This window comes from Barbus barbus (assembly GCF_936440315.1).
Source record: "Barbus barbus genome assembly, chromosome: 4".
Taxonomy (NCBI): domain Eukaryota; kingdom Metazoa; phylum Chordata; class Actinopteri; order Cypriniformes; family Cyprinidae; genus Barbus; species Barbus barbus.
Genome location: NC_136732.1, coordinates 28,521,970 through 28,542,484, shown reverse-complemented (window position 1 = coordinate 28,542,484; position 20,515 = coordinate 28,521,970). Strand labels below are relative to the sequence as shown.

Below are 20,515 nucleotides of genomic sequence, written 5' to 3'. Positions count from 1 at the left end.
AGTACACCTCCTTCTGATTGTGAAGAACCTCTGCAGTGGTCCAAACTGCATCACAGCAGCCTCTGGATGTTAAAGTGCTTATTCTGTCATGTAGACTATTTTATTTTCAAGGGCCTTTCCATGTGCTTGTGTACCTGATGCCAACATCTTATGCAACATCTTTAAGCACAGAATGGGAAGGCTGGCATGCCATTTGATTTGAGAAAATCTATATAGAAAAGGCTTTTTCGACCTTTTTCAGGCCAAAGACCATTTGTTGTATTGCGAGACCAAGCATGGACTCTCTGTTACATATTGTTGAAATTGAGTTTAAAGGGGTCATCGGATGCAAAATTCACTTTTCAAGTTGTTTGAACATAAATGTGTGTTGAACGTGTGTGTAAAGATCCATCCTATAATGATAATCCCTAATGATAATTAAAATCCATATTTTAAAATCTCCCAGGTTGTTCTGAGAGCCCTGTCAGAATGATGTAGTTCTATATAGGCCCCTCCCACGATAGTTGATTGACAAGCTGCCTTACCTTAGACCCGCCCTGAGTGAGCTGTAAACAGTCCGACTGCCATTGTATCGACTCAGGGGCAGGGGAAAACAAGAATGTCTCTGATTAAATGATTGAGGCGTTTGGTGTTGGATGTAATAATGAATACAGCAGTTGACATTAACTCCCGACATCTGAGCCACTGAAGACACAGAGGATTATGTTTGTTTTTGAAGGGAATGTGCCCCCTGATCTACCTAAATGCGTCTATGTTCGCGCGAATCATTCTCTGCACATCACTGTTCCTAATAATGTGCTAATTAGCAAGTTTCACGATGAATAAACAGTAAAAGTAAAACTAAAGTAAACAGTCCCTCAGAGAGCGGCTCAGAAGAGAGGGGCGGGTCAGCAGAGCTCAATAACATTTAAAGGAAAATGCTACAAAATGGCTTGCTCTGACAAGAGCTGTTTTTGATAGGTTTTAAAAGGTGTTTTTTTACACTACCATTGAGAAATTTTAACCAAACTATGCTACAGACTTTTCATTAAGACCCTAAAGGCATCCGAAGACCCCTTTAAGCCTGGTCTATAATAATACATGTTGTATTATATTGATACATTCACAGAGACTATGGTACTTAAATTGTAAAGCCATTAAAATAACTATTATTGTTACATTTAAATTTTACATAGTAAATTTTAATGTGACTGGAAGAATGAAATGTTTACTCGAATTTCAGCTTCTCAAGGTTAGCTTTAGCTTTGAACATGTTCATTTGTTTAACAAAAAGTAAGGTACCGATGCACATACTTATGCACACTTCTATGCCATCTGATAATAGTGTGAGTAGCGTGTTCACACTGAAAATTCGACAAGAAAAAGTGCACTTTGGAAGTTTGGAATGGTTTCATGCTCTTCACTGCGGCAGCTTTCCTTAGCGGAAGGGGAATGGTTATCAGACACTGGATGAGAAATAACCTTCAAAAAAACAGTGTATATTATGTTATTTGGGACATAACTTTAGTTTGGTATCAAACAATATTTGGCAGAGCCCCTGTTAAAAACTCCTTATCTACAGTAGAACAGCAGTTTGCAGAGGAGAAAAAAGTCATGATGTTGATTATGTTTTAGATCAGACTGTCGTTATTTTTGCAGTTCTGTCACAGAAATGACACACTTCAGCTTTAAGCACTGTACTAGTTCTTTATTCCAATAGTGATCTCTCTGATTTAACTGTATAATATTAATGTGCTCATCTTCTCATTTCTCTTTGTGTCTTTCTGTCTCTCTGTGTCTTCCTCTCTCTGTTTCCAGTATGCGGCGTTCGGCTCGCTCCTGTTCATCCTCATCTCCATCTCAACATTTTGCTTGGAGACACACCAGGCCTTCAACACCATCTACAATAAGACAGAGAACGTGACGGTGGGGAACGTCACGCGGGAGGAGGTTGTGTTTGAGGTAGTGACTGACAGATGGCTGACCTACGTGGAGGGCGTATGCGTCATCTGGTTCACCATCGAGGTGTTCGCCCGTGTCATCTTCTGCCCGGACAAGGCTGAGTTCTTCAAGAGCTCGCTGAACATCATCGACTTTGTAGCCATCCTGCCCTTTTACCTGGAGATGGCGCTGAGCGGCCTCTCCTCTAAAGCGGCGAAAGATGTGCTGGGCTTTTTGCGCGTGGTGCGATTCGTCCGAATCCTGCGAATCTTCAAGCTCACGCGCCATTTCGTGGGGCTGAGAGTGCTGGGTCACACGCTCCGTGCCAGCACCAATGAATTCTTGCTCCTCATCATCTTCCTTGCTCTGGGAGTGCTCATCTTCGCCACCATGATCTACTACGCCGAGCGCATCGGCGCCGACCCCGACGACCCCTCGGCAAGCGCCCACACCGCCTTCAAAAACATCCCCATCGGCTTCTGGTGGGCAGTGGTCACCATGACCACACTGGGCTATGGAGACATGTATCCAGAGACATGGTCTGGTATGTTAGTGGGTGCCCTTTGTGCCCTGGCGGGCGTGCTGACCATCGCCATGCCTGTGCCTGTAATTGTAAACAACTTCGGCATGTACTACTCTCTGGCCATGGCCAAGCAGAAGCTGCCCAAGAAGAAGAACAAGCACATCCCACGGGCTCCGCAGCCTGGATCGCCCAACTACTGCAAGCCAGACGCCCTGGCTATGGCCTCTGCCTCGCCGCACGGGATCATGGGTAATGTGCTGGGCAGTATGGTGGTCTCTGGAAGTATGGCAGGAGACTGTCCTCTTGCACAGGAGGAAATCATAGAGATTAACAGAGCAGGTGTGTGTGTGTGAGTGTACCCATGTGTTTACGTGTTTGTGTATGACGTTTCTTTTCACTAATAGGTTACATTTCCAACAATAAAGGTGCGGTCAGTCACATTTACAGTTGCTCTGTGAAATTTAGCGGGTGAAATTGTGACCTCATGATTGGGAGTTTTGCATGAGGGCGAAAAAGTTCCCCACACAGTTGGTCACTTGAAAATATACCACAGATTGAAAGTGACTACTGTGTGAGCTGTGCTTTCTACATTGCCTCACTATTCACAAGCAATATTTCTTTCTGAAATAATTTGGTTAAATTTCACTAATGTGACCGCACCTTAAAGGATTAGTTGACTTCCAGAATAAACATTTCCTGATAATTTACTCACCCTCATGTCATCCAAGATGTTCCTGTCTATCTTTCTTCAGTCAAAAAGAAATTGAGGTTTTTGAGGAAAACATTCCAGGATTTTTCTCTATATAGTGGACTTCAACAACTTGGGGAAGTCGTGGCCTAATGGTTAGAGAGTCGGACTCGTAATCGAAAGGTTGCGGGTTCGAGTCCCCGGCCGGCAGGAATTGTAGGTGGGGGGAGTGAATGTACAGCGCTCTCTCCACCCTCAATACCACGACTGAGGTGCCCTTGAGCAAGGCACCGAACCCCCAACTGCTCCCCGGGCGCCGCAGCATGGCTGCCCACTGCTCCGGGTGTGTGTTCACGGTGTGTGTGTGTGTGTGTGTGTGTGTGTGTGTGTGTGTGTGTGCGTGCATTTGTTCACTGTGTGCACTTGGATGGGTTAAACACAGAGCACCAATTTCGAGTATGGGTCACCATACTTGACAATACGTCATGACGACTCGAACAGGGAGCAACAGGCTGAAGGTCCAAATTGCAGTTTCAGTGTGGCTTCAAAGGGCTCTACACCATCCCAGCCGAGGAATAAGGGTCTTATCTAGTGAAACAATCGCTCAGTTTCAAAAAAAAAATCTAATTTATACATGATCCCAGGAATAAGGGTCTAATCTAGCGAAACAAATGAATGTCATTTTCTAAAATAAATATAAATTTATATACTTATTTAACCACAAATGCTCATGCCTCCACAACCTCATGCGTTACATAATCACGTTGGAAAGGTCACGCGTGACGTACCAACCCAGTGTTTACAAAGTGAATGTGCAAAGACTAAATCAAATGCCCTTTACAAAGAAAAGGTAAAACAATAATGTTCGGACGATTTTGAAGTTGGAGGAGATCATCAGATGAAGTTCAGTACTACCTCTGCCCATGTCACGCGTGACCTTTCCAACGTGATTACATAATGCGTGAAGTTGTGGAGGCAGAGTTAGTGCAACATGTGTGGTTAAAAAAGTATATAAATTTATATTTATTTTAGAAAATTACATTTGTTCGTTTTGCTAGATTAGAACCTTATTCCTGGGCTGGGATCATGTAGAACCCTTTGAAGCTGCATTGAAACTGCAATTTGGACCTTCAACCCATAGCTCCCCGTTGAAGTCCACTATATGGAGAAAAGTCCTGGAATGTTTTCCTCAAAAACCTTCATTTCTTTTCGACTCAAGAAAGAAAGACATGAACATCTTGGATGACATGAGGATAAATTATCAGTATTTGTTTATTTTGGAAGTGAACTAATCCTTCAAGACAGTTAATAGCTATATTATGAACAAAAAATGCTATTGACGCACAACACTTCAAGTGAGTGCATTTTTGTGTGTGATGTCAACTAGCTCCATCTCACCCATCAAGAAAGTTCAAATGCCTGTGGTTATCAACTACAGCTCTTTATAATGAACTGTCATCGCCTAAACTGGGTCTTTTATATAATATTGTGTAATGTCTACACACATACACACACACAAGTATTTGAGAGTAGTAATATGCAAAACTATGCTGTCACGGCTGAGTTTGACAGAGAACAGGAATGTTATTATAATTATAGCAGGATTACGCTTCATGCACTCCAATCTGTTTCTTAGACTATCAGAAAGCATCCCACCCAATCAGAAGAGAAGGGAAAATGATCCTGAAACTAGCAAACAGCTTTTGGTAGATGACTGACATGGAGCTTAGAGTACAATTTGTGTGTGCAGTTTATTTGCACACTCACTACAGAAACACATTTTCCTAATCAGTGTATTTTTATAGATCCAGTAAAAAAATTTTGCTTATCAAGTAAAGTTTTTCTTGATGTAAGGAAGTTTTACAGTAAAACAAGATTAAAATGCTGTTTAAGAACCATTTTTGCATGTGAAGGTGTCAGCCAGTGAGTTCATGCAGCCGAGAGATCTCCGTCTGTCATCACTGAGCAGAACACACATATACACACCCCATGATAAGAATAACATGAGCCAGATTAGTCACGGCCTCTCAGATTAGCATATGCTATATTTGATCTATAATATAAGCAAAAGGTTTCAGATTAACAGCACTCTGCTTACTGCCACATATCTGCAGAAATTTAGATGATTTCAACACCAAAGATACAGATTATGACAGATGACAGTGCATCCTTATAAATAAGATGACTTTAGATCGTTTGTCTTCGAAAGTAACATTTTGGGAACAAGCAGCCTCTTAAATGGATGACAGCTGTAGTTCTCGACTCCTCCTCTTTGTTTTGCTCTTCCATGGAGTTCTCACAGCTGGAAGTTCCCAAGGAAATGAAAGGGAGCATGAGCATCCTGAGACGCTTGCTGTGAGGAAACGCTTTAGCACATGTGCCCTCCTGTAGCTTCAAACCATTCCCACATGCCCTTGACACCTACAGTACTGACATCATATCCATCATGTGTACTGTTAATGAAGTTTTATTAAGTAGTGTAAAACTAAAAGTATGAAACATATAACAAAGTCATTTGTTTGTCACCCGTCCCCATGTGCGAGTGTGGTGGGGGTTTTTTTGGCTTGCGTGAGAGGTGCTCTGATTCTGTAACTGATTTTATGCTGAAGGTTTCTAAAGGTTCACCCAAAATTCCAAACCCGTATGATTACATTTTGTCAGTGGAAAACACGAGAAGGTGTTTTGTCTGAGCTGCTCCATTTCATACAGTCAAATTATATGGGGTCAATACAATAGCTTTGTGTGAGGCACAGGCAGAAATGTACTCATTATTTACTCAAAATCCAGCCATGGTTTCCATTTCTGTTGTATGAAAAGAGCAGCTTGAACATTGCTCAAGATTTCTCCTTTAGTGTTCCACGGATAAAATATATCCATGTGGATTTTTAAAGAAACTAGGGTGAATAAATGGTTTTTATTTTATTGTATTATAAGTATTTTTAAAATCTCTTCAATGGTTGCCATTTAATGCCTGTCAGGAAAGTGAGTTATATCTGGTGTAGTAAACCTTATGTCATGACCTTTGCTATAGACTTTTGTCATCCATTCATCACCCTTTGTCACCATTCAACTGTGAACATACTCATCCTCCCAGATTTCATGGATATATGCATTTTTACTGATAAATATTTGTAATTTCTTCCAATGAGGCCCAACTGCATAACAGGTCTCTGTCATCTTGTCCCTCTTCTCCTTTTTCTTTCCATCTCTCTCCATGTCTTTAGCAGGCTTTGCCCCTGGCTTATTTCTGTAAATTGTTGAGCGGAAACTCACGTCAGATTAGATTTGACAGCTGTGTCGGAAGCTATAAGAACAAGTGCCCCTGCAGCTTCTTTGTTTGAGTGTGTGTGCACATGCACATATCTCCCTCTTTCAGGCATACTCATTCATGTTGTGTATGTTGTGTGTGTTTGTGTATGTGATGTTCTGAGTTCCCCTGCACCATTTTAATCAAGTGATGCTGCTCTTTTTGTAGTGCATCTATTTTTTGCTCCTTTTTATTCATCCCTTTTCATCCCTGAATTTTTTCTTCTCTCTTCCCTGGCTTTTCATGTTACTATGACTGTCTCTAATATCACATGCACACAGTACCGCAAATAGCAATTTCTTTCTTTCTTTCTTTCTTTCTTTCTTTCTTTCTTTCTTTCTTTCTTTCTTTCTTTCTTTCTTTCTTTCTTTCTTTCTTTCTTTCTTTCTTTCAGACTCCAAACAGAATGGAGATGCTGCAAACGCAGCTCTGGCTAATGAGGACTGTCCCAACATAGATCAGGTGCTAGGGCCAGATGACAGGAGTCCGGCCACCAGTGGGCTGGGGACATGCACTGGGCGTGAGCGTTACCCCCACGATAGGGCCTGCTTCCTTCTCAGTACCGGAGAGTTCCGCACCACAGACAGTAATGTCAGGAAAGGTATGCAGCACCCACAAACAAACATGTTATTATACTCATACTTTCAGTGTACATCACACAGAACAGGCCCAGGAAAGGTAAGTTGTATGTTCAAATGCTTATTATTGCATATTAGGGCAAAGACCACATACATTGTAGCAATATACGTATATATATATATATATATATATATATATAGATATATATATATATTTTATACACAAATATACATGCACTTCACAAAGATGTACAGAGGTATATACGCATTAAAGCAGACTCTCCCGCATCCATACTAACAGTATAGCTCCCCGCCTTCCCCTTATGCATTTCTCCTCATAATTCACCACATCAATCATTCTGAAGGCCGCTCATCATTAGCAAAGCTCTTACCACACACGCAGTAATAATTCAATTCATATCTTTGTTAAATGTGTTTAATCTTTGATAAAATCAGGACTTTTCAGTTAAAATAATCCTTATCTATCTATCTATCTATCTATCTATCTATCTATCTATCTATCTATCTATCTATCTATCTATCTATCTATCTATCTATCTATCTATCTATCTATCTATCTATCTATCTATCTATCTATCTATCTATCTATCAGGCTTGCCTTTGCTCTTTCTTGCTCTCATTCATTGATTTTTACTTCATTCTCTTTCTCTTCCTGGCCTCCTACCCTGGCTTGTCTCTGCCCATGTCTCTTTCCCTCCATCCATCCCCTCATCTTGCCCTTTTTCTCCTTATCTTCCACACTTCGCATCACATCCTCTTGAATCTGCTCTTTTTTTGCAATGGCATGATTGACATCTACTGCCTTTATTTCTATACTATACCTTCCTACTCCTGCACCTTTCCACCAACCTCCATGTATTCCAAATACACCCCTCTACACAACCAAATCTTACAACCCCCCACCCACAAAAACACTAGAAGCTGCAGGCGCCAACCCAGTCTCCCCCCCAGCAGAGGAGTGGTTCAAGCCGGAAGGGCCACTGCTACAGCAGGACCTCAATGCCAATTCTGCCTCTTCTTGGATCAAACCATAATGAATAAAGAGGTAACGCTCAAAAAAGCAACCAGTGATGCAGCGTAGAAATTAGTTGAATGAATAGAGCTCAATATTTAATTAATTCCCTATAGCACAGTGCTATTTCACATGAAAATATTTTATATGCACATATTTCAACAGGATATAAAGAAGTTGTACAAAAGAATATATTAAGCACGTTCATGCATTAGAGCAACCATGGATATGAAACGCAAACATAACTAAGCCACACTCAGGACTAAAGTACATAATACTAAACTGAGCTTTTATAGAGGTTGATGTCTCTAAGAAAATACATGACTTAAGTAAACTTTCACTATGTCTTATAAACAGGAACAATATGCCTTTGAGTCAGAGGGGGATAATGTCTTCTATATATTCTGTCTCTGTGTCTGACAATTTACACACTGGTATAACTTAAGTATTTAATATCTGCATAGGCTAAATTCACAAAGTAAAATCAGTCATGACAGTGTCACTTTTGAAATAACAGGCAATGTCTTTTTTTCAGTTTGCCCTGAATTGATTTATTCTAGCCTTTAATAATATTTCTAACCTAATAAAACATGCAGAATCAGGTTCTATCATTCTAAATTATATCAATTCTGAAATAAATTAAGGAATGAGTAGTTCATAAGACATCTTAACCCAATAAATTCTAAAATACCCTTTAAATTATGTATTTTACATGTATTTTAATACTGAACCCAAGATGTAAATAGAACACAATCGGTGTTGGGGAGTTACATGTAATTGCATAATTTAATGACAAAATAAATGTAACTGCAATCAGTTACAGTTACTTATGAAAATGTTACCTATTACAAAGGGATATTTTCACACACATACGGATTTAATTAATTTCTTTCCCAAATTACATCGACTGCTCTAAAATATGAGACACCAATGGTTTAGGAGTTTAGGACACAGAACAGGACACATGCTTATTTAATAACTCTTATTTCCTATTTGCATTTATGAATATTTATATTTATGAATATAAATATTTATTTCAAAAACAGTATCATAGCTATTAAAGTATTTCTTGTTATGATTTTAAATCTGTATTTCACTTCAGAATGTTCTAAAAAGAGGTTAAAAAAAAAGATGCTAAAGTCTGATGTTGTGGTGGCTGTGCTTTAAAATTGAATTATTATAATCTTAATTCAAGTGATGAAGAAAAGTCTTTTGAAAGTCTGACATGTTGAGTACTACTGTAAGGTTAACCCTGTCTACTTTAAATGTTTGAAAATTATTAACTGAAAACATTCATTAGAAATTTAGAAAATGAATCAAAAAGTAATCAAATGTAATCAGATAATAAAGTAATTGAAATAGTTACACTACGTATTACATTTTAAATAGCTTAACTTGTCATCTGTAACCTATTACATTTCCAAAGTAACCTTCCCAACACTGAGTACAATATTATGAAACATATTACATTTTAGAAAATGGAGTAATTCACAATAGGGCATTTCTGTAAGTTTTGGCGGAATGTTTGCCCTGAGCCTCAATTTCTGTCCCTGATTCACAGCAGACTAGAATCAGTATCTCATCTTTCTCTCTGGCTCAAATGTGAGTAAGTGTTTGCTTAGACTAGCTTTCAAACCTCCACTATATATCTACATATATCTCAAAGTCTAAGTGTTATAGCAAGGATCCTCAAATCTGGACTATTCCTGCTAAGCTTAGATCTAACCCTAATCAAACACACCTGAGCATGCTAATCAGAGTCTTCAAGATCATTAGAAAAGTAGGTAGGCGAGTTTGATCAGGGTTGGAGCTAAACTCTGCAGCAGATTGGACCTCCAGGGAAAGATTTGAGGAACCCTGTGTTACAGTGTATGAGTGATGTCATTATAGCACTAGCTCCCGCATCTCTAACTTTCTCACTCTCTTTCTCTCATTTTACCCTCAAACGTAAACTTTTGTCATTATAATTGTATTTTCCTCTGATTATTTTCTTAATTTCTTTTCTTTTTTCCCCTCTCCTATTTATACATCTTTCACGCTCTTTTCTCTTGACTGCGCACCAGACATTAAACAAGTTAGCGCTGCACTTAGCACTCAGGCCAGTATAGTTCAACACACACTCACATTCACACACCCACACATATGATGAAATTAATATGTGTTGAATTTCCTAATTCTTGGGTGACAGAAGGTTATTTGTGTGATTCCTGCTTAATTTGTGTTTGTGTGTTTGGGGGATGTTGTATTTTCTGATGTGTGTTTTTGAGGTGCGCTTGTCTGACGAGCTGTTGTTGTGTTATCTCCTTCCTCAGGTTGTGTCGTGTCATGCGTTTGTATGTCAGCTCTTGTTGCTACACTGTTACACTGTCTTCCCCTGTTCGTGTGTTGTCGTGTGTGTGCACTGTAATCCATTCGGTGTTGCTGTGACTTCTTCCTCCTCCTTCTCCCCCCTAGCGGTGACCTTTCACCTCAGTAGAGTGCCCCTCAGGTCTTTGTAAAGAGTTTCAGTGGTCACTGTACTGCCTTTCAAAGGCAAAATACAGCAACTACACCTTACATCATGACCAAAATTTTGCATCTCTAAGACCTTGAGTTCTCCTGTAACAAACAGGTTTGGCTCAACTATGTTTAAACTCAGATTATCAAATCAGTAAAGCCGTCTTCCCCAGTTCCATTGTTGGTGTAGTTATTTTGTTTTGCCTTTGTAGGGCTGTATAATTGCCATCCCACACTATTTTTACTACCAGAAAGAGGTCAAAAGAAGAATGCCTTTAATGCTTTAGGGGTTTTGGTGAACGGTCACTAAGAAAGGGTTGTGTTTATTTGCATTTTCTGTTTATTTTTTTAATAAAGCTGGTTTCTTCTCTCTCCTGGAACTACCCTCCACTCTGGGGTCCACTGACCAGTGTTTCATCACAGCCAGCAGATGAAAACCCTTCATTATATGGACCAGAAACAGTCAACTCCAGTATTCTAGCCATTAATAGATAACAAATGCTTGATAGGGCTGTGCTGAAACACTGCGCTCTGACGCTGTTAGGATGTGTGCTACAGTCCTGTAGTCTACTGATCAGGGACACAATTCTGCCTCACAGATACACTAGGTGAACAGAAACAAATGTGTCTGATAGACTTGAAAGAGACACATGAAAAACTAAAAAGCTCAGCAAACACATATACTGATAACCACAGACACAGGTAAGTTCTTGTTGGGCTGTAATGACATACCTGGACTGTTGCCATGGTAACTGGACTTTTAAAGGCTGTGATGCAATTGTTACAAATCAACACTTCAAAGTTTTCATGCAGTAAGACCCAAATCAGGGGTAAATGTGGAAATATTTTTGCTTTCTCCTTTCTCTCTTTTACCTTTTTCTTTCTCACTCTCTCTGGCTTCCTTTGTGCCCAAAGAGTGTGTTTTACTGTGGTCACAGGGCCTCTTCAGTTATACGTTTACACAATTATGGTCAGGAAAGGTCAAAATGTTTTCTTTTGGATGTTTTCTCATTTTTTTCTTTATAGATTCCATAATATTGACCTGTACGTGTGTGTATTTTTATGTGTTTTATGGCCGCATATCTAAGGGTTTTTTTCTGTTTATATTTGTGCTATTGCTTTTCAGTGTGACAATTCATTTACTCACTGTTATTTCCATTCAAACTTGTCTAACTGACTTTCTACAGTAGAACACAAAAGAAGATGTTTATCAGAATGTCTAAGCCACTGTCTTCCAAACAATTTGTGAATAGGTTGTCAAGATTAAAATAAGGACAAAAAGGCAGCATAAAAATATAAAAGTGATCCAAATTGCTAAAGGCTGAAATACACTACACTACATGTTTGTCTGGTTTTGTCGGATCAGTAAGTTAACCCTGTTGGCGTCTGTTGCCATTGGTCGGTGCTTGTTATCACCAATTGAACATGTTGAATCGTTGTTTGATGTTAATCCCGGGACAGAAACAGAGAAACAAATAGAAACATAATTAGCGTGGCTGCTGTTCCATCTAAGCAAAAATGATTTGTTCAACCCAAGCTAAAGAATAATAATAATGTACATTTGATCAGATATAACTGCAGTATAAGATTATAAGATGCATTATGTGAATGCTTGGCTAAAGAGATGTCTTTAATCTAGATTTAAACAGAGAAAGTGTATCTGAACACCGAACGTTATCAGGAAGGCTATTCCAGTGTTTGGGAGCCAAACGTGAAAAAGCTCTACCTCCTTTAGTGGACTTTGCTATCCTAGGTATCACCAAAAGTCCAGAGTTTTGCGACCTTAGGGAGCGGGTTGGATTATAGCGTGGTAGAAAACGAGTTAGGTACGCAGGAGCTAAACCATTTAAGGCCTTATAGGCAAGTAATAATATTTTGTAAATGATACGGAACTTAATAGGTAGCCAGTGCAGAGACTGTAAAATTGGGGTAATATGATCATATTTTCTTGAGCTGGTAAGAACTCTAGCCGCTGCATTTTGGACTATCTGTAGCTTGTTTATTGAAGATGCAGGACAACCACCTAGCAGTGCATTACAATAGTCCAGTCTAGAGGTCATGAATGCATGAACTAGCTTTTCTGCATCAGAAACAGGTAGCATGTTTCGAAGCTTGACAATGTTTCTAAGATGGAAGAATGCTGTTTTTGTAACATGGGAAATATGATTTTCAAAGGACAAGTTGCTGTCTAATATAACACCCAAATTTTTTACTTTAGATAACATAACAGTGCATCCGTCTATAGTTGCAAATTGTAATCCAAGAGATTCTGTGTACTGTTTTTTGGTCCAATAAGTAATATCTCTGTCTTATCTGAATTTAATAGGAGGAAATTATTCGTCATCCAATCTTTTACATTTTTTTACACAATCTATTAGCTTAGATAGTTTAGAAGTTTCATCTGGTCTTGTTGAGATATATAGTTGAGTATCATCAGCATAACAATGAAAACTAATCCCGTATTTTCTAATAATATTACCAAGAGGCAACATTTATATTGAAAATAACAGAGGACCTAGGACAGATCCTTGTGGTACTCCATACTTTACTGGTGATAATTGAGATGACTCCGCATTTAAATGAACAAAGTGGTAGCGATTGGACAGGTAGGATCTAAACCATCTTAAAGCCTGCCCTTGAATACCAGTATAGTTTTGTAATCGTTCCATGAGTATGTCATGGTCTATAGTGTCGAACGCAGCACTAAGATCAAGTAATACTAGCAATGAGATGCAGCCTTGGTCTGAAGCAAGAAGCAAGTCATTTGTAATTTTAACAAGTGCCGTTTCTGTGCTATGATTGGGCCTGAAACCTGACTGAAATTCTTCATAGAGATCATTTTTATGCAAGAATGAGCACAATTGAGCAGACACAACTTTAAAAAAAAAAATTGACATAAAAGGAAGATTTGAAATGGGTCTGTAATTTGCCAGTTCATTAGAATCTAGTTGTGGTTTCTTAATAAGAGGCTTAATAACCACCAGCTTGAATGCTTTTGGGACGTGACCTAAAGATAACGATGAGTTAATAATATTGAGAAGCGGTTCTTCTGCTACAGGTAACAACTCTTTCAGTAGTTTAGTGGGTACATTTACATTTATTCATTTAGCTGACGCTTTTATCCAAAGCGACTTACAATTGCTATATATGTCAGAGGTCGCACGCCTCTGGAGCAACTAGGGGTTAAGTGTCTTGCTCAGGGACACATTGGTGTCTCACAGTGGATTCGAACCCGGGGTCTCTCACACCAAAGGCATGTGTCTTGTCCACTGCGCCATCCCACCCCGTACAGGATCTAATAAACATGTTGTTGGTTTAGATGCACTGATAAGTTTATTTAGCTTCCTGTCCTATAGTTGTAAAGCACTGCAGTTTTTCTTTGGGTGCGATGAATGAAGCTGAAATACTAGATGCAGTAGAATCTACATTTGTTATTGTATTTCTGATGTTATCTATTTTATCAGTAAAGAAATGAATAAAGTCATTACTATTGAACTGTGAGGGAATATTTAGATCGGGCGGCGTCTGTTTATTTGTTAATCTAGCCACTGTGCTAAATAAAAACCTTGGATTGTTTTGGTTATTATCTATGAGTTTGCGGATATGCTCTGCCCTGGCAGCTTTTAGAGCCTGTCTATAGCTGGACATACTGTTTTTCCACGCAATTCTAAAAACTTCCAAGTTAGTTTTTCTCCATTTGCGCTCAAGATTACGAGTTTCTTTCTTGAGAGAATGGGTATAACTGTTGGCGCAGTATGTTTTTCTCTAACCTTTTTCAATTTGAGGGGGGCAACAGCTTCTAATGTATTAGAGAAGATAGTGCCTATGTTGCTAGTCATTTCGTCTAGTTCATGTGTATTTATGGGTACACAGAGCAGTTGAGATAAATCAGACAGGTTATTTGTGAATCTGTCTTTGGTGGCTGGAACAATAGTTCTGCCCGGACGATAACTCAGAGCCATATAATTAATATCAGTAATACGCAGCATGCACGATACAAGGAAATGATCAGTAACATCATCACTTTGAGGTACGATATCTATATCGGTAAGATCAATTCCATGCGATATAATTAAATCTAGCGTATGTTGGGTCTTATAATGTCTGAGAAGTGACGTACTGTAATCGGTTGTCTGTCGGCGTTGGTCTGGGTCTGTCTGTAAAATATGTGTAAACAATATGTGTTCTAAAATTGGCTCTAAATATCAAGCATGTTTAATATCCTCCGACTTGACAGGATAATAGTGTGAAGCTAAATAAAAATGTGCCCATCATACACTCCATTATTTGCATTAGGTGCGTCCCAAATCGCGTACTTATGCACTATTATATAACGTTTTGTAGTATAAATAGTGTGAGTAGTGTTCAGACTGAAAATTACAAAAAGAAAAAGTGCACTTTTAATCCACTTAAATAACAAAAAAAAAAAAAAAAGCGTGAAATGTTGAACACTTCATGCACTCAACTGTTGCAGTTTTAATTACGTTGTGAAGGGGGAGGGACTATCAGACTCCAGGCTATTAATGCCATTATAACCTTATATAATTCATACACTACATGGTTGAGTACTTGAGTGCATAAATGCATAGTGTATAATTGCTTAATGTATAGTGTGTCATTTGGGATGCAGTTATAGTGTAGGATAGCTTTAAGGCAGGAACAGACTGAAATTTTAGTATTCACTGAAATTCAGCTGTAGTCATTCACTTTCATTTTATGGAAAAGAGCAGCTTGGACATTCTGCTAAATTATTATGGTAAATAATAAAGAAATCATAGGAATGTGAGTAAATGATGACAGAACTTCAATTTATGGGTGAAGTATTCTTCTTTCTTCTCCCCACTCGAACTTCTGCCTCTTTCCGTTTCTACCTTCTGCCCTCTCACTCCTTCCTGCCCACTGTTGCCAAGGAAACAGTGGAAGAGAGCATTCTAGGACTCAGCACAACATGATGAAATATAAAATGAAGGGATTAAAGATGGTTCAGGCTAAAAAAATGACATTTGGTCTTCTAAAACCTGACAAATTGGTTGACATTACAACCTTAATGTTCAGACGCCCACTTACTCCCAAGATGCACTTAGGTGATTGTAATGTTTATTTTATTGCTGTTGTGCCCCTGTTGTTTTTTGTTTCTTCTATTGCCCCCTTTTATCAATCATGTATTCAGTCTAAAGTGCTCTTTTGATGTGCTTGTGTTTTTGTATTTTATATTTTGAGTATGCTGAGAGCTTTGACATACCCTTGGGCCCTGCCATTGACAGACTCTAGTGGTGAGGCTAAATGTGTAAGAGCTGCAGTCTGGATGCTGGCTACAGCACACTGACTGAGGGCATTGTGGTCATCTTCCTCTCTAGCCATTGTCTTAAAGCGTAGAAATAGTACTGCACTGCAGGGCTGCAGTCACACCCCTCTTTCTCTCTCTCTCTTTCTCTCCCTCCCATTTCTCTCCCTCTGCAGACTGATTGATTTTCCCCTGTACTCCCATTTAACCTCACTTCTGAATCTTTGCTGTAACTGGAGAACCCGAGGGTTCTCTCTCTAGGGCTCTAGATGAGCTAGACCAATTCATTATCATTTTCACCATATCATGTATCACTATGTCTATAAACAGTGCCTTACGTCCTTTTCAAATAATTTTTAAAGTTGCCATTGGACCTTAACTGCATTCTCTCTATATAGGATAGGAATATATATATATATATATATATATATATATATATATATATATATATGGAGAGAGAGAGAGAGTTGTACTATATTATAAATGAGTTAATATTGTCCACAGAATGGCAGTCCAGAATGATTCCCAACAACCAAATTGGCACAGCTGCTGATTGCAATTGCTCTTTCATGCTATTGTCTAGTCATTCAGCAGTTCCCACAACCGTTGCAGCACAACTGTCAGAGTTCCATGTTGCATCGGTGTGAGAATTTGTCTGCAGTGCAGTAAAAATTGAGTGGCGAGATATGGCTGAGAGGTTGCTGGCCTGGCCGATAATGCTTCCAAAGGGGTCAATGCTTTCATTCTGTTCAGGTCACTGCCCCTCGGGGGACAGAGAGGGGCAGTGGGCCTGTCATGACCTCACCTGATGATGAGGGGTTTTTCTTTTTTACAACACATCTCTGATATAGACTCTAAATAAAATATTTTTAATAACTCTTCCTAATCATATAGTGAAATTATGCATTATATAGTTTTGGTGGACCAGACTGCTGGATTCAATTGTTGTCTCAGCAGTATTTATTATTAATTGTATTAAAAATATTAATTATTCAAGTGATGGTAAATTATCCATCAAGTAATGCACATAAATGCAGAGATCTGCAGATCCACTGCATTTAACTTCAGTATGACAGAAGCCTGAACCTGACTGGTTCAAGTAAAGAAACTAGTAAAGTAAAAAAAAAAAAAAAACTAAAATATAGTTTATAAGATTTTTGGTAATTCATGTTCCATTTTCTGGTGAATCGAGACCAGTTTATGCTCAGTGCAAGGATTTTATTCAAGGTTAGTGAATGGTTGAATTATATATTTAAGAAACAATGTTTTTATTGTCTTTCAAATCAAACTGGATGTGATGTATATGAATGTGTGTCTTTTCCACCATCAGTGGCGGTGAACTGCATGTATGACACTATAATCATACATGATCTGAAAGTTCTGTGAATATTATTTCAACGTTTGTTGTTTCACTCTGTCCTCTACTATCTTAGATTAAATGTCAACATCTGCACACTTTATTTCTTTCTGTTCTTTCTAGCTGCATAAACTATTTTTAAATTTTTTATGAGATATTTTATTATTTATTATTAATGTAAATCCACCTGTTTGCAGTCAAGAGTGACATGTACAACACGCTTACTGGGAACTTCTCTATGTGCACATTGGAGTGAATTGCTTATCTTTCATCATGTTAAATGTCATAAGTTTATATGTCTGTCCATCCTTGTACTGTATATGCAGGTGCTAATTTCTGAATGTAAACTATGCCCTCTCTTCTTACCACAGTCATCACATCCATCACATATTCCTTTAATTATTCTCTTTGTGATCATCTTTTCTTACATTTTGTGTTTTTGTTGTGTAATGTTTGTGTACTGTTGTGTCGTGTTGTGCTGTGTTTACGTGTTATTGTGTCTGAATCATACATGCAGCTGTGATGTAACTTGTATGTATGTGACTACCAGTGTTTGGGTTTAAAGGAAGAACAAATATCCACTGGTGGATATTGCAAATATTAACCTGGACAGATCAAATATACTGTGTATGAACTCAGACACACTATTGAAACTTAGCTGCATTATAGACTATCATGCTGTAATGCTATAATTCACATCATAATGTAATTACATTAAATATTCCCACTAGTAAAAACCATTGGCGCCTTCTTCGAAAACTCTGATTTTCCACACTTGACCTTTGTGTTGTAAGTGAAAAAGATGGACTTTCTTTACCATGCTGGTTACTACAAACAGACCGAAATTTTAGTAAATTGTTCAACACAGTATATTAAACTTTATTTTATTGCTGCACAATTTCTAAACTATTCTGTGGTTAATATTTGTGCCACATACTAACACTCACCTTCCATCCCATCCCCAGGCCATTCATACAGTCCTCGTAGTGTCACTAAAGTTTGACATGAGGTACGTAAACACAGCAGAGATGGACTTTCATCCATGTCAGGTCAAGGGCTGGCCCATACGGATATAATCTCTATGGGCTTGTAAGCATGATTATTAGACTTATAAACTGTGCTAAGCTTTGAAGCTACGATGTTAAGACTCTGCATTTCATGCATTCAGAGAACTTGCTTCTTGACTCTTTGACCATTTTCACAAATCCTAACAAACAATGACAGTCACACTTAATGTAGCCACATCTCTATCACAGATGCTAAAGAATTGCAGAAGCACAGAGTCTGTCAAGCTAAAGACTTGAATTACATCAGTCCACAACACTGCTGTAATTCATCATACATACAGGTGCATCTCAGAAAATTAGAATAACGTGAAAAAGTTCATTTTTTCTTTCTTGTAACTTATTTCAAAAAGTGAAAATTTCATATATTTTACATTCATTACATGTAAAGTAAATCACTTCAAAAGTTTTTTTGTTTAGAGCTTACAGCTCATGAATATATCAGTATATCAGTATCTCAAAATATTAGAATATTTCCTAAGATCAATCAAAAAAAGGATTTGCAAAACAGAAAAGTTCAAGTTCTTTAAAGTATGTTCATTTATGCACTCAATACTTGGTCGGGGCTCCTTTAGCACAAACTCCAGCATCAGTGAGGTGTGGCATGGAAGCGATCAGCCTGTGGCTCTGCTGAGGCACTATTGAGCCTTCAGCTCGTCTGGATTGTTGGATCGACTGTTTCTCATCTTTCTCTTGAAAATATCCCATAGATTCCATATGGGATTCAGGTCAGGCATGTTGGCTGGCCAATCAAGCACAGTAATATCATGGTCAGCAAAACACTTGGAAGTGGTTTTGGCACTGCGGGCAGGTGCTAAAGTCCTGCTGGAAAAGGAAATCAGCTTCTCCATAAAGCTTGTCAGCAGATGGAAGCATAAAGTGCTCTAAAATCTCCTGGTAGATGGCTGCATTGACTTTGGACTTGATAAAGCACAATGGACCAACACCAGCAGACGTCACGGTACCCCAAATCATCCCTGACTTCAGAAACTTCACACTGGACTTCAAGCAGCTTTGATTCTGTGCCTCTCCAGTCTTCCTCCAGACTCCAGACCTTGATTTCCAAATTAAATGCTAAATTTACTAAATTTATTTTTCTCCTTAGCCCAGGTAAGATGCTTCTGACGATGTTTCTCAAGATTCAAGATTTTTATTTGTCACATACACAATTATACAGAGTATAACCAGCAGTGAAATGTAGGTCAGGTTCTGTTTCAGAAGTGGCTTGGTAGCCCTTTTCCTGAAGACGTGGTGACTCTTGATGCACTGACTCCAGCTTCAGTCCACTCCTTCTGAAGCTCTCCCAAGTGTTTGAATCGGCTTTGCTTGACAGTATTCTCAAGCTTGCGGTCATCCCTGTTGCTTGTGCACATTTTCCTACCCAATTTCTTCCTTCCAGTCAAGTTTGCATTTAATATGCTTTGATACAGCACTCCTTGAACAGCCACCCCTTTCAGTAATGACCTTCTGTGACTTGCCCTCTCTGTGGAGGGTGTCAATGATCGTCTTTTGGACCATTGCCAAGTCAGCAGTCTACCTCATTATTGTGGTTTCAAAGAACAAGAGATACCCAGAATTTATACTGTATGGATGGTAATTTATTGAAACTCAAATGTAAATATTATAATATTTTGAGATACTGATTTTTGACTTTCATGAGCTGTAAGCTCTAATCATCAAAATTAAAACAAAAAAACTTTTGAAGTGTTTTACTTTACATGTAATGAATCTAAAATATATGAAAGTTTCACTTTTTGAAATGTTAAAAAAATTACTTTTCACCATATTCAAAATTTCTGAGATGCACCTGTAAACTCTCACCAAAGCTCTTCAGTGTTGCATGCGTGAGGCTGATGAGTGTGAGTTGTGTTATTATGATGTCGATAATGATATTAATTCACAGGTCAATGATTATGATGGAATCATTGTACTGTTAGTAAATATAGAAAATTGCTCAATTATTAGACTTTTGCTCTTCCATGACCATGAAAGCTCAATTCTTAAATATATCTATAAATATATCTTAAATAGTTTTGATTACGGTTGTGGTACAAGTTTCTTCCCCTGCCCTCTCCCACTTATCTGTTTCAGTTTGTCTGTTTTTTGCTTTGCTTTTTTTGCCTGTTTCTTTTGTTGTTGTTTTGTTTTGCTTTGCTCTATTTTGTTTTGTTTTGTTTTACTGGCATTCTAGGTATCTATATCTGTTGTTCTACATATCTTTGAACTGGAATCCAAAAGCATAATTGTGTCCAAAACACAATAATT

General features: G+C 38.4%; 1 protein-coding gene across 7 annotated transcripts in view; it reads left to right on the top strand.

Moving 5' to 3' along the window:
- Positions 1-20,515, top strand: part of LOC306862540 (voltage-gated potassium channel KCNC1-like) — a gene marked incomplete at both ends in the record, with an annotated part of 68,457 nt that overhangs the window by 39,118 nt on the left and 8,824 nt on the right. For 2 of the 7 annotated variants that reach the window (XM_079405392.1, XM_079405389.1), the window contains 2 exons: positions 1,798-2,782; positions 6,833-7,039. In XM_079405392.1, coding sequence (XP_079261518.1) covers positions 1,798-2,782; positions 6,833-7,039 — 1,192 coding nt within the window. Of the gene's footprint in view, positions 1-1,797; positions 2,789-6,791; positions 7,088-7,955; positions 8,072-10,361; positions 10,383-20,515 lie in introns of those variants that run through there. The other 5 variants (XM_079405393.1, XM_079405394.1, XM_079405388.1 and 2 more) reach the window with 5 other exon arrangements.